General features: G+C 47.2%; 1 protein-coding gene across 3 annotated transcripts in view; it reads left to right on the top strand.

Moving 5' to 3' along the window:
* ARHGEF6 (Rac/Cdc42 guanine nucleotide exchange factor 6) overlaps positions 1–14531 on the top strand; it is a 37603-nt gene that overhangs the window by 7993 nt on the left and 15079 nt on the right. For all 3 annotated transcript variants that reach the window (XM_058814423.1, XM_058814424.1, XM_058814425.1), the window contains 8 exons: positions 988–1072; positions 5661–5788; positions 6196–6397; positions 8892–8962; positions 9971–10065; positions 10722–10817; positions 11654–11776; positions 13071–13209. In XM_058814423.1, coding sequence (XP_058670406.1) covers positions 988–1072; positions 5661–5788; positions 6196–6397; positions 8892–8962; positions 9971–10065; positions 10722–10817; positions 11654–11776; positions 13071–13209 — 939 coding nt within the window. The remainder of the gene's footprint in view (positions 1–987; positions 1073–5660; positions 5789–6195; positions 6398–8891; positions 8963–9970; positions 10066–10721; positions 10818–11653; positions 11777–13070; positions 13210–14531) is intronic.

Here is a 14531-nt window from a genome sequence, read left to right on the forward strand (position 1 = left end):
GTTTTAAAGGGCAGTCCTAGCCTAAAGGTAATTCAGACTTGTGTCCTTATTAAGCAAGATACACTCATTAGTGTGTTGGAAGTGTTTGTAATTAGATGGTGTCTGCCAGGAGAGCGTTAAAATAATCTTTCCTGTTCATTGGATTTGTGTATCTGTGGTCTCAATCTGCAAGAAATCATGTATTTGGGGATTAGCAGATGGTGCCATGGTGGTACCAACAAGAGGGACTTTTTGTAACTCTTATCTTTGCTTCATTAATGGTAAGATTTGTACAGTCTGTATGAAGTTGAGAGCGTTTTTCAGGTGTTTGAGGGGGTTGAAGTGTTTTGGAAACTCAAACTGCCTTCACTGTTCTGGTGGTGATTTCTGAAGAGTACAAGGTTCAGGTTTTTAGTCATGGAAAATAAGCCCTTGCTAACCATGTATTTCTGTTTCACCACTGAGGATTAGCAGCACCAAATTCTTTAGGGTGATTTTTTTTAATATAAGAGAACTGGGTTTGTCTTCCTGTAAAAAAGTGTAAATAAACTATATATTGCAATAGCAGAAAATTCCATGTGTGTTAATTTCTGCTGTGGAAAATGTGTGTGTTTATACATAGATCTGTAGGTACAGCCTCAATCTCTTCAGCTCTCGGTAACAAAAATAGAAACAAAATCTTTCTTTCCCTCAAGGCCAGCAATAACCTTCTTGGTGATTTTCAGAGGAGTCTCTGCTCTGCAGACAGCACTGATTCCTTCCCTGTTCCAAGCCTTACGCTGCAAATGCTTCTGGGCTCCCCTGCTATTCCCATGCTGCCTGCCAGTGGTGCCCCAGGAATTCTCTGGCTGTAAAGGAAATGGAACTTGTCTGCCCTGAATGATCACCCTTTCCCTGCAGAGACACGGGGGCTGCCCAGTCACCACTGTCACCCTCCAGCACCATGGGTGGCTCCAGCAGCCACTGTGAGATGTTTTGGGCTCGACTGACTGAGTTCATCTTTCACAGGTGTTTGATCCACATGATTTATACACTGGAGATCAGTTCTCCAAGGTCCTGAGCACATTAACAGCTGTAAATAAGGCTACTGAAGGTAAGAAAAAAGGGGTTCTTCTGTTGTCCTTTCAAACTATTTCTTGTGTGTACGAAGGGCTGGTTTTTAATTTTTGTTAATTCCTACTTTTTGGTGATTTCTGGAGGTTTGTCAAATTGTGCTGCTAGCACTGATGGCGGGATTGACATTTCAGGCTTCTGCCAACTCTGGGTTAAAATGTGATGTTTCAGAGTTGTTGTATGAGCTCTGCAGACCTCAATTATCACTTTACACTGAGGGACCTCTGCTCAGTTTTGAGCATTAAGAATTAAGGGGCCTCAAAGTAGGTCAGCATAAGTGATCCTCAGTGTAAATGAACATGCACCTCCCAAAATGCAAACATCATATTTTAAAAGAGTTGTGTTTTGAAGCTGAAGAGAAAAACAGCTTCATCTGCATAATACCTTTCCTGAATGTCAAATTAAATGTTGTTGCTAGCTGCTCGGTCGATTGTATTGATGTTTTTCTCTCTCTCCTCTCCCTGGCTCCGTGGAGTAGGCTCCTGGATCTGAGAAGCACGCTGATGGCTTGTCCTGTATCCCTGGGAGCACGAGTAGGCTGCTGAAGCAAAACAAATCACCTTACCCTGATTCCATGCCAGACATGTAGCTGTTCCCTACAGATTGCTTTAAAATGATATTCAGTAGCATAGTCTGTGAAAGGAGAAGTTCAGCGGGGATGGGGATAATGGCACTGTGGTGCTCTGGGGAGGGATGAGGGGATCAGAGTCTCTTTTCTGAGATTAGGAGGAGCAGGTCTGCCTGGTGCTGGGAAGAGTTCACAGCTTCTTGTCATAGAGGTATGTTAGACAGTCTCCTGCACACCCACCAAAGTCCAGCACCAGGAGAAGAGTTCCATTTCCCGCTTGTGGGTTACATTTGAGATGGTGTAAAGGAGGAAATTTCAAAATGAAAACTCATTACTTTCCTCTCATGGGAAGGCTTTTCTTTTAGCTTGCTGCATTATGTCTATATATTATATAAACTGGTGTGTTGTTTATTGTGCATATATCATACATCAACATATATAATAATATATGTCTAATAATAATGTATAATGTATAATAATAATAGTATATATTTGTAAACCTCCTCCCACCCCCTATGATTTGTACTTACATATGTGCGCATGTGTCTGTGTGTACAATGCTGCTCTGAAGAAATTCAGGTTCTGAGGATGCTGTTCTGCAGCCAGGACTCAGCTCTGCTGGCAGCTCACTCTGTAGAAGTTGGGGAGTGGGAACGTGGCCTCAGGCAGCCTCAGCACCTCCTCAGTTACCAACAGCGCCCGCTGACCCTGTGTAGAAGCTCTTGCAGTTCTGTGTGATGGGGGATATAAAATGTAGGTTATGGGTAGGTTAAATGATGAGAGCAGCCTCTGCAAATGCTGCTGTTATGATATTTTCTTCATTAATCTGAAAGCAAAAAGAGAGAGAAACTCTCTTGCCTCTGTCCTTGCCTGTTGCTGCACTGGAGGGGTGTGATGGGGTGTGTGCTGGCAGGGTGGCAAGGCTGCAGTGCCATCTTCACATCTGTCCCTTTATTTATGGCCCAAGCTCCATACTTCCAGCCACTCATGTGCCAGCTCAGCCCGGGACAGGGCTTTGCTGGGAAATAGTTCCTGTCATATTTTACTGGCGGGGCTATAGAGAAGCTGGGATCCTCTTGATTCCATGGCAAACATCTGTTTGAACATATGCTTTTTGCGTTTAAATTGTAAAAAGCGCAATGCCTGCGATATAATTAGCTGCTCAGGCAGAGAACACCCTTGGGAAAAGTACAGGGTAAAATAAATATATGTCTCAAACATTTACTTTTTGGTTGCTTAGTCAAATTCCTGAGGAGCCTGTGTCCTGCAGATGGTCCAGTTTGTCTGTTTGGCCAGAGGCCGCAGGCTGAGCGGAGCATCTGGGCAAGCCTGGTACCAGCCACTGCAGCTGCTGCTGTCACCAAGGCTCTGACATGCCTGCACATGCCAGCACCTGCTGCACTGCTGCATCCCAGCACCCTGCGTGGAGGCAGAGGGAAGTAGGTGTCAGCTGAGGAAAGGTTGTGGGAATGTATTTCTGAGGATCCATTTGAAGTCCAGTCCTTGTGTCTTCCTGTGTCTTCATGGATCTTTCTGTGTAAATAACTTGAGGCATCATTTTGTAGTGGATATACTTGTAGTTCAGCAGCTATCCATCAAAACACAGCAATACAGATAAGCATCAAATAAGCATCATGATGCTTTTTGTCTGCAAGAGAGGGCAGGGGAGGAAAACCAGCTGTGCTGGATCAGACAAGGCTCATCTGCCAAAAATAGTGTAGGAATGTGAGCAGAAAACCCAGCTATTTTAACCATAGTTTAAGCAACATATGGCAGCAGTGTTCCGTGCTGGACCAGGCATAAAATAGGACACTGTCATGATGCGATATAAATGATATGCTTTCCTGCCAAACTGTCAAAGGCAGTTTTACATTTGTTTCTAGGTTGCTGCAGATATTTATAAAAGCTTTGGAAGATTGGGAGGGGCAGGGAGAGTCATAAAATCCACAGTAATGGAGTAATTTCCGTGGAACTGTGGCTGTTGACTTGAATAAGTGAAGTCTGGACTCAGGATTTATGCCCTCCCTTTCAGAAGGAATCAAGGGAAGAATATCTCACACTGGCAGCCAGCCACACCCCTGGCCTGTGAGTCACCAAGAGCAGCCAAAACCACTCTGCTCAAATATCAGGATGCTTCAGAGAGAAAAACCCACTCAGTTGGCCAAATGGGTTTTACATGGGGAGGGGTTTTGCCGTTTCCACAGCTCAGAAAGCTGGGAATTCACCATGCAGTTTTCAGGCAGTTGTGTAATGAGCAGGACAAGAGAGAAAACTGACTCACTGACAGCACACAAGGTTTGCCATGGATGTTGTCCATCTCTGGAGCATGGACTGACTAGATGGTGTGTGAGTATGGCATGGCTGGGCTTTGTAAGGCAGCAGCACCCGGCAGCCATAGCCAAGGACCTGGTCCCCACTGTGCAAGGTTTAGGAGAGAGACAAAGCAAGTCTCTTCCCCAAGAGCTCACAGTTTGTGTTGTTCCAGGTCCAATCTAAGGAAGAGATATTTTCCTATTGAAATAAAAATCCTCTGAGGAGAATAAAAGCCCAGCTGAGTTCCTGTAACTCCTACCAAACTTCCCCTTCAGAATGAGTTTTCCATGCTGACATTCAGACTGGAGGAGAATGGAGGAAAAGCAGCCTTGCAGTTTGTCTTTTCTGATTTCTGTACACGTTTTATGGCTGTATCACCCTCTCCTCTTGCCGTGTTTTCAAGGCAGAATTCCAAACGTGGTCCACAGACTTGCACATCCAGCACAGGGATTCCTGCAGACTGCTCTGTTCTGCTTTCCAGGTCCATGGGGACGTGTGGTCCCCACTGCAGGTGGAAAACTGCAACACTGGAATGCAGAAAGGTCCTAAAATCTGAAGAGAAGCTACAAGACCAATCTTAAAAATCCCTCATGTTTACTGAAATGATATCTGCTGTTGTGTCTCTTGAGCACCATGGGACACACAAAGGAGTGGTGTCCCATAGAGTAGCAGCGAAGCACTGGGAATTACTGGGTGGCTTGTATGTTTTTACACCTCTGCAGCATCCAGCAGGATTCTGGGGCTCAGCATGCCAGATTCTGCCGGAGCTGGAACTGCTCTTAGCAACAAGGCTACTGACTCAGTCTCTGCACAGTTAGGACCAGGAAACTTTTTACCCTCTGGCAATTTTTTTGGTATTAATATAGAAACAAATCACTAATTACAAAAACAGATGTGTCAGAGTAGCAGCATTGCCTCCAGCATCAGGTGGGGAGAAAAACAAGCCTAGAGACTGGTTTGCAAAGCAAGGAGCTCTGAGTGTGAAGGAGGCAGCTCCAGGAGCTGCTGGGATGATCTGAGCCTTTCCGTGAGCAGTTCATCTCCTGGGGATGACACTCCTGTCCTTCCTCGGCATGGCTTGAATCCCTCTTTCACATGACTGATGGCAACGGTCCATGAACAGCAATCAAAATAGTGCCTAGCCTCTTTCAGCTGGATAATGAACCCAGAAGGACTCCTCTAAATAGAGGAGCGATTGTGTTGACCAGCTGTTCAGCATTCCTCCCTGCTCAGTGTGGATAGCCCACACTGCAGCTGCAGAGGTGACCTAAGAGCACTCGCTGGAGAGCTAAGCTTTGACGCACCTTCAGCAGTACTTACTTTGATCCCAGAAACACCCCCAGTGGGAAACCACAGTACTGAATACTTTTCTACAGTTTTAAGGGGGATTTCAAAGAAATACCGCAGTTGGATGTGTGGCTGCAGAGCTGGCACAACCTAGGAGTGCCTTGAGATGCAATTCAACTTCTTCCATGATGGAAGGGTTATCCCAGCCCAGAAAACCACCCTCACTGCTGACTGAGAGCAGCCACGCTGCAAATGCCATGCACTTGCTGTCTTGCTCTCATAGATGCTCTTTGAACTGTTGTGACCTGTTCCTGTTCTCTTTACAGGCTCCTTGCTTTGCTGTGATATGGAGGGATGGTGGACAGCTGAGTAACACTCAGATGTTGTTTTGTTTCCCCAGATCAGCTGTCAAAAGGGCCATGTTCACATCTGTCCTCTCTTAACTCCACGGCCGGAGACCCCCAGAGTGACTCCACCAGCACAGCTTCCCAGTCAGCAAGGGTGTTACGGAGGCAGTCCAAGCCTGTGGTACCCTTTATTTAACCTGTAATTGTGGGTTGGGTGGCCCTGGGGGGAGGTTGTGATTGGTGCCTCTGGGTCAACACCAGAGGTTGTTCCCCTGATCTCCATCATGGGTTTGCTGTCTCAGTTGGAGGGAGTCCTGCAGCTTCTCCAAACTGCAGTGTTTCTCTGTGTGACATGAGAAGAGTGATTCTTATCTGCCACCCATTGCACTGGAAAACTAAATTAATGCTTGGGAGGGACCTTGTGGTCCTCTGAAGGCAGTGTTTACACAGCAGCAACATATGATTGGTTGTTATACAGAGCAATACTGAGAAAACAGCTGTCACAACAGAGAAGAACAATGGCTTGTCCTAGTTGTTTCTGGGGTTTTTTGGCTATTTACTGATGTTTTTCCACATTTCTTCCCTTAGGAGATGACCGAGAATGGCAGTCACCAGCTGGTGGTAAAGGCCAGGTTCAATTTTAAGCAGACCAATGAAGATGAACTCTCTGTTAACAAAGGAGACATTATTTATGTCACTCGAGTTGAAGAAGGGGGCTGGTGGGAAGGCACCTTGAATGGAAAAACAGGCTGGTTCCCAAGCAACTATGTCAGAGAAATCAAATCTACTGGTAAGCAAGTTGCTTTCAAGGGCTGATTGAATGACAGTGGCATAATGCAGTGAGGACCCTCATGCCTTTGGGAAATTGCTGCTATTTATTAAGGACCGTTTGTGTACTTCAGGCAGCTGGGCTAATGGAAGGACGAACGGAAGGGTAAAGTGCAGTGTTTCGGATGAATTGCTTGAGAGCTGCTTCACCTTCTTCCCACCACGTTGTGCGTTTCTCTTGCTTCCCCCAAGCCCCAGCAGCATGTAAGCAGGGATATTGTCAGAGGATGAGGACAGAGATGGATGTGAGTCCCCTTTATCCTGGAGAGCTGTCAGCGTCTGAGCTCAGAACTAGCTTTTTGTTAGAGACCTTGGTCAGGCAATGTATTTGTGCTTGATCCTGGCTTTTCAGGCATCAGTGGGATGGATGCTCACCATCACGATGTGGAATCTGACAAAAACGGCATGGCCACAGGGCATTGTCAATGTTTTGGTCCAATAGTGATGGTTGATTTCACAGAGTACATTTTTTCCCAGATGCTTCTGCTGCAATGTTGAGAAAGGAAGAGAGAGGGGATGATCTGCCTGATGACATCTGCCTTTATTGAGCTTTGTCTTGAGTGTCCTTAACATTTTCTGTGATGTGTTTGTACCCAGAGGTAGGGTGGTGATGATGTGAAGCCCCTGTCCAACTGCCCTGAGGCATTACACATCCATTCAGACAGCTCACCCCTGTCCAGGCCTTTGTGTGAAATTAAACCATTTTTTTGCAAAATGCAACTTAAGTCCTTAGTGCACTTTGAGCACTTACCATAGACAGAGACCAACTGTGTTCTTGGTGCTGGTTCTGTGGCTCAGGATCGGCTCTGGCCTCAAACACTGAGATGCCAGCAGGGGTCTGCAAAGTAGCTGCAACATGTGCAGCCCCTGTTAGACATCCTTTCTTCTACTCTTGCAAAAATGAAGCAAAGGAGGAGAAAAAAATTCACAATATAGTGCTCAGAATTAGGTCAGTTTTTATTTTATTCTAAATGAAAAAAATCATCTCATCTCCCTCTGGGAAATGATGTCTGAGCTGGAGCAGGAAGTTGTAGCAGGGATTGGAGGCTTGTCTGGCACAACTCAGGAATCACTGATTAACACAGTGAAGGGAGAAGAGAGATGTTTTAAACAAAGGAGAGCAAACTTGAAGGGAAAATCAGATGAGAGCTGCATGATGTGACAATACCTCACTGAAGTTAAGGGCCAGTCTCCCATAGATCGTGATGGAAGAGCCCATGAGATTTTTCTGTCTGCAGAGCTTTTCCCTCCAGATCCTCTCTCAGCACCATTTGATGTGACAGGAGGGTTCATTGCCCTGGTGTGTGCATGCTCAGGAGATGTGTGTGTATTGCAAGTGAGGAGTGAGGGACCATCATTATCCCTCCCTGCCCCAGGAGTGCTGCTGGAGCTGCAGCTTGCAGGGAGCTGCCCTTCCCACCTCCACAGTGTAAGACCAGACACACTCTGAATGGAGTTACTTGTTTTTCAGCAGTGTCCATACCTCTGCTGTGTCCTAGGTGTGCCCTTTGGGTAGAAATACTCTGTGATTCTGTGAAATAACTGTGGAGCTGAGCTCTTCTGAGCCTTTAGCTGGAAGTGACAGGAAGCACTACAAGGGCGATATTTAGACAGTACATAAAGAGAATAAATTTATCAATTTCAAGTTTCTGCCCTGCTGTCAGTGTGCAGGTAATTGCCTTGTGTGAGCAATCGCAGGGAGCCAGGAGAGCCTGGCTGTGGCACTGGCACATTTCAGTGTGTGCAGCGTGGCCAGGGCTGGGGCAGCCTGCCCTGCCTGCCTGTCCCCATCCACAGGGAGCGTGGTGTTGCTGGAAGGGAAGGGGCTTCTCTAGGGAAGGAAAATTGGAGCAGGGATTTGTCCATGTGTGTGTGTGTGTGTGTGTGCATATGTAAAGAGCTGGAGACATCCACAGGGATTTATCAAATGCAGAATGAGAATTGATTTCCAGGGTTTTGTGAGATTTCATTTAAATCTGCCTTCATTCAGAGAAGGATTTTGCATCACAAGTGGCTGTGGGGATAGGAGGTCAGCATATTGATTTGGGTTGGCTTCAAATGCCTTGTGAATCACTTGCTAAAAAAGATAGTATCTGTCATTTCTGACTGAAGTCCAATTTTAAAACCAAATTTAGTGGGCCAGGTGAAGCAACACTATAGTTCCAAAGATTGACAGATTCTGGGCTGCTGCCAGGGATTTTGGAGCAAACCTGGACGTTGGTTGGGCAGAGGCTGCACAAAGCTTCTGGTGTGACTCGCTTGGCCACTGTCAGTGTCGTGCATGCCACTGGTTTTAATCTAGTTTTTTTTTAAATGGGGAAACAAACCCTGCAATTGAAGTTTTGTGGTCAGAGGGGTGAAGTTATATTTGCTGGATGTAATGTGGCAGTGTCTTTTCCTGATGGAATAATGAGAGCTGTGCACTGTAATTTATTCATGGGGTTTTTTTTGTACAGATAAACCACTCTCTCCCAAAGCACTGAAAGGGCTAGAAAACACTCAGATGACAAAGAATTATTACCCTGTGGTAAGTTTTAAAGTTCTGATCATACATTTTAATAAGTACCATGTTATTAATCTTCTGAAGTAGCTCCTTCCCATAAAAATCATTGATGCAATTTTAACAACTGGGAATGTGACTCTGTGTTTAAATGCAGCTGTTTCCATTCCCTTGATTCAAGGCCATTGAGACAATAAACCACAAATGGAAGTGGCTGCAAGGTGTCAAAAGTAGAGACTTGAAGTAGACAACTGAGATAATTAAGGAGAAGTTGCAGCTTTCAGATCAATGCTAGGGGAGAAGGCACAGTATTTCCTGTTGATAAAGATAGGGAGATAATGTCATGGTGTAAGCAAGCAAAATCAGGGCTCTGGCCCCTTTCTTGGGTTTGGCTGGAGATGTTACACCCCATGGTGCCTGTCCTAGGCCTCTGCCAGCAGCTGCCACAGCTCATGGCCTGGCTTTGTAACTGGGCTTGGCTTTGAGATGCCTCATGTGAGCATCGCTGGCTCTCAGTGCTGGAGCTGAATCCTGCTCATCAGTATGTCTGAATATATATCAAGCAAAGCAAAGCAAAGCAGAAGCAGTATGTCCAGGGAGCTGAAATCACCTCCACTGTCTCCAGAGCTTATCAACACTGAGAAACTGGAGTGCTTGACTGGGAGGTGCAGGCACTGTGTTTGTCTGCTGTGCAGCCAGAGACAAACCAGCTGCTGAGATGGATTAACAGTGCCAAATCCAGATCATTACATCCCTGAAGTGGCAAATGAGGTGTGCCCTGCTTGATCTGCCACAGAAGCCATCCTTGGTGCAGCCTTTAACACCTGCGTTCCAGGTCTCCCCAAGTTTGCAAAGTAAAATCTCAATATTTGACCACCAGGACTTCCCTGAGTGTTCTGGGTTCTGGATTAAGAAATGTAATTTCTAGACTTGAGATACACTTCCATGCTTTGCCAGACTTGGAAGCTGATGTCATGTTCTTTTGACTAGTTTGCTGGAACAAAGATCTTCTCAGCGCTCTGTCTCTCACCCTAGGTGTTGCAAAATATTCTGGAAACAGAACGAGATTATGCAAAGGAACTACAGTCACTTCTGGGAACTTACTTAAGACCCCTCCAGTCTTGTGATAAGTAAGATAAAAGGGCATCTGAGATGGAGAGAACACTGTGGGAGCCTTGGGGTGTCATGGACAGAGGGCACGTGTTTAGACATTGTCCAGTCAGGAGAGATGGGAGAGTCGTTTTCTAAGGCCTCTGTATTTCAGTCACTTCTCCCTTCCCAAAATCTTCATGTGGGAAAATTTTTGTGCTCTCAGCCTTGTAGGCCTAAATGAGGGTGTTATGACTCTTAGGATGACAGAAGCAGGCACATTAGCTTTGGAAGCACCCAACCTCACTCAAGGAGCAAAGAAGCCCCTGCCTGTTGGACCTTCCCCCCATAGGGAAACCCATGGCATGAATCCCTGAAGACAAAACTCTCTGTTTGTGCACACACCTCCCTCCCCAGCTCTGGCTGCAATCCCATCTGTCTGTGTCTATTAGACAGCTAAAGATCTGACAAGATTAGTGGGATTAAGTGATTTAAATCCAATTAAGATAATCCTTGGCAGCAGACTCCTTCTCTAGGAGACTTTGGTCTGTAGTTCACAGACCATGAATTTTGTCCGATGCTGTATCTGGGGAAGGAGAAATTTTTGTGTCTTTTTGGAAGGTCTGCTGATGAATAAAAATGGGGTGCTCCTGAGAGCAACTTCTCTTTGATGGTGACTGTGATGTGGCTCTTGTAGGCTCAGCACTGGGGACACGGCAGCATTGCTGGGAAACATGGAAGAAATCTCTGCTTTTCAGCAAACACTGCACCAAGCCTTGGAAGAAGTTGCAAAGTAAGTTTGTGTCATAGCACGGAGGTTGTTAAGCTTTTTAACTGTAGCTAAAAATAATAGAAAGGCATGTTCATTAATATTTCTCCTGACTGCTGTCTTAGACTTGTTAAATATAGAAGAAAATAACAGGACTGAGGAAAGGTTGCAGGCGGTGCTTTGGCAGGAGGAAAAGTAGAAGGAACTCTGAGATTGGTGGTGTTAAAGCATGTGCTGAATGAGTGTCACTAGAACTGACACAGAAGTCTGCCTAACCCAAAGATGCAGGCACATGCAGGGTGGGAGATCGGGCAGGCATGAAGATGGGAATTGCCAGGGAGCAAAGAGCAGATTATTAGAGGTGATAATTTCCTGCAGGGAAGCTGACAGACATAATTAGCCTTAGCTAAGGGCTGAAAAGAGATGGGGAACGACGGAATATTGAGAATATATTGAGGCTGTGGCTTCTCCTTTTCTCCCTGTCTTTTCATATTCGTAGGCAGCCCAGAGTGGTACCCCCCCACCCTCACACTGCCCTTAGTTCCAGCACATCCTCATCCTCATCATCCCAGCTGTAGCTCTGCTGGTGAGACATATCAGGTTCAGTCACAGGTTGTCTGAGGCTGATAATGGGTTGTGATGCTCACAGTCTGCACCACAGGAACCCAGACCCACCTGAGGATCCCCCTGTTCCTCCTGCCCAGATGGCAGGTGTGGATATTTTGCTCAGTGCTGCAGTTATGAGGTGACCTGGGAATGTCCCTGAGCAGTGGGTAGTTCCTGGGCAGGTCCCTGAGAGTGCTGTAGCTGCAGGGTGCAGATCCAGAGGCTTAACACAGCTGGTGTGTTGGTGTCTGCAGGCTCCCTGAGAACCAGCAGCGTGTGGGAGGCTGTTTCATGAACCTGATGCCCCAGTTCCGCTCCCTGTACCTGACGTACTGTGCTAACCACCCTTCAGCAGTGAATGTCCTCACACAGCACAGGTAGGTGATAGAGAAGGAGATTCAGACTCCTTTAAAAAGTTAACTTTTGTTGTTAATACTTGGCCTGGCATGGCCGTTGACCTATGTTGACCATAGGTCAATGCTATTTGCTGCTGCTGGGACTTCGGGCTTTTCAGCAGGGCCTTTCAGCTTCAGCATGAAGACAACTCACACTGCTCATGTTCAGAGCTGATCTCACAGGTCCTTTTTTGCACAGGACTCCCACCTTGGGTCAAACAGGCAGCCTCAGCTTTGGCAGTGGCATCTTCTGTGATTTTTACTTGCTAAACCCAAATGCTGTTTCAGGTCTACTGCTCAAGTGCTCACACACTGACAAATGGGAGAGTGTTCCCCTGTGGCACCACGGTGGGGAGCACATCACTGCAGAAGGAGAGTGGTCATCGAGTCACCCAGTTACCCAGTTTATTCACTGAGCTTCTATTCAACCAAATGGTTGATTTTCAGGGTCATTGGTAGAACACATTAATAACTTCTTTCTTCAACATGACCCACATGAGTAGACACTTGAATTTGTGTGATGTCCTGCTCAAGAGTGTGCCACGCCAAGATGCTACAACTGTGTCATCCCTAATATAGGTTAGCTGTCTTCCCTGCAATGATGGGAAAGCCAGATCCAAATGCATAGTGTTTAAGTCTTCCCATTCTGCAATGGGAACTCACGGTGTATTTACTTACCTGCTGAAAACCACCTTTAATTCAGCGTAACAACATGCCCGGCTCCAGCAAATGACTCATTCATGTGATTCCTCAGTCTTACCCCTTTTCCTAAATCAACAAAAGAATCAGCTTTGGCAAGTGTGCTGACACACAGAAGCCATGTTCTCTGGAGCAATGCACATGCAAACACCTGCATCACAGTTTCCAGCAGGGTCCCAGTGCATTGCTGCAGCCTCCTCCAGCACAACACCAGCCTGTGCATCCCCCTTCCCCCTCTCCCCATCCACCAGATACCTGCCCTTGTGCCACCTTGCTGTGCTGGGGGACCAGCTGCTGGCACCAATGTGCCCCAGAGCTGTGCATTCCAGCCCCTGTGGCCACACGACCTCTCCTACATCCTCTCCTGCTTTCCAGAGGAGAAAGGTCTTGCTTGGGTAGAAGCTCCCTGCCTGCTCCATGGAGTGGGTGGGTGGTGCTCAGAGGGGAGTTTGTGCTGCCTTTAAGGAGGCCCAGCTCAGAGCAGAGCCCTGGCCATCAGGAGAGCATGGGCAAAACACAGCCCTCAGCTCTGAGAAACCTCCTTGTTGTGTTTTTTTTTTGTTGTCTTTTTTTATAGTGATGAGCTGGAGAAGTTCATGGAGAGCCAAGGTGCGGCCAGCCCAGGCATTCTCATCCTGACCACAAGCCTCAGCAAACCCTTCCTGAGGCTGGATAAATACGTGACACTGCTGCAGGAGCTGGAGCGGCACATGGAGGTGGGTGGGCTGCTGGGCAGGCTCTGCCTCTGGATGCTGCCAGAGCTGCTCCCTGGGCTCCAAGAGACACCTCTGCCTCTTGGTATTTGAGCATCATGTGGCTAAAAGTACTTACCTCATCTCCAGGGAGATGTCCCATGTCCCCCAGACATTATTCACCTTTCAGATTAAAAGTGAGAAACTGGTGGAAGAGTCTGAGGAATGTTGTGGAAGCACATTACCTGTTCTTCACCCCAGCCCTTCCTCAAAGATGGGCCATTTCCAGCACAAGTAAAAGCAGACTCTAGGGACAGGCTACAGTTGCTGTTTATTTGCACAGCCAAGAATAAATCTGTGGTTTTGTTATCATTTGATGAGATTCCTAAGCCTGGCCACTCACTCCTGTGGCTCGCAGGCACATTCCCACCCCTTGCCCCAGGGTTGTGCTCCTGGGTGGAGGCAGATCTGCACAGACATGGATCTGGCCACCAGCACAGACACAGGGGTAGAGAGTGAGCCCCTGGGAGCAGGGAGAGCAGTCAAGGGCACAGAGACTTCCTTGGCAAGAAGCAAGTGTGCTTCAGGGCATTTCTTGCCCCAGGGACTGTAGAGATCTCTGCTACTGGAGCTCTGCTACTCACTGCTGGTGCACTCCAGCTGCAGGAAGGCAAAACTCAGGGGTGGTGCAAGGGGCTGGAGAAAACAGAAGTAACAGTCTGTTTTTAAGCAAGTTTCCTTTTTCTCCTCATCCAGTTTTAGTTGCCAGTTAATTCAGCACATTTACCCATGACATTTACCCATGACCTACAAGCAAGCCAAAGGATTAAATCTTCTATGCTTGAGCCAGGGATGTTCCTGCATAGGAGAGGGCATGAGAGCCTGCAGGGTGGGCACACTGCAGACCTACCTTTCCCTCTCACCTGGTTGAGCTGAGCTGCAGGGACTGAGCTGAGCCTGGCTGCAGCCACCATGCCCGTGCAGGGATGATGTGCTCTTTGCAGGATTTGCATTGTGCTCTTTGCCTGCTCTTTGCAGGCGGCTCAGCAGTGGGTTTGGGGACACACGTCACCTATTTGTCTTGGTTTCTAAGCTGAGCGTGGGAGTTTTGTTGCATGAATCAGTAGGCCTGAGGTTTAAGCTGTGATGCTGTGGGAAGAGGATGGCTGTGTGCAGTGTAGATGTACACCACAGCATTCCCTGCACTGCTGCGGAGCTGCTGAGGGGGCAGGTGTGTTCAGGGCAGCCACTTGTCCCACACTGCAGATGAGCAATGCCAGGCTGCAGGGGCAGGTCCATGACAACCTTGACACCTTATGATTTGCTTGGCATGAGGACTTGGTGAT

Source organism: Ammospiza caudacuta, chromosome 14 (assembly GCF_027887145.1).
Source record: "Ammospiza caudacuta isolate bAmmCau1 chromosome 14, bAmmCau1.pri, whole genome shotgun sequence".
NCBI lineage: Eukaryota > Metazoa > Chordata > Aves > Passeriformes > Passerellidae > Ammospiza > Ammospiza caudacuta.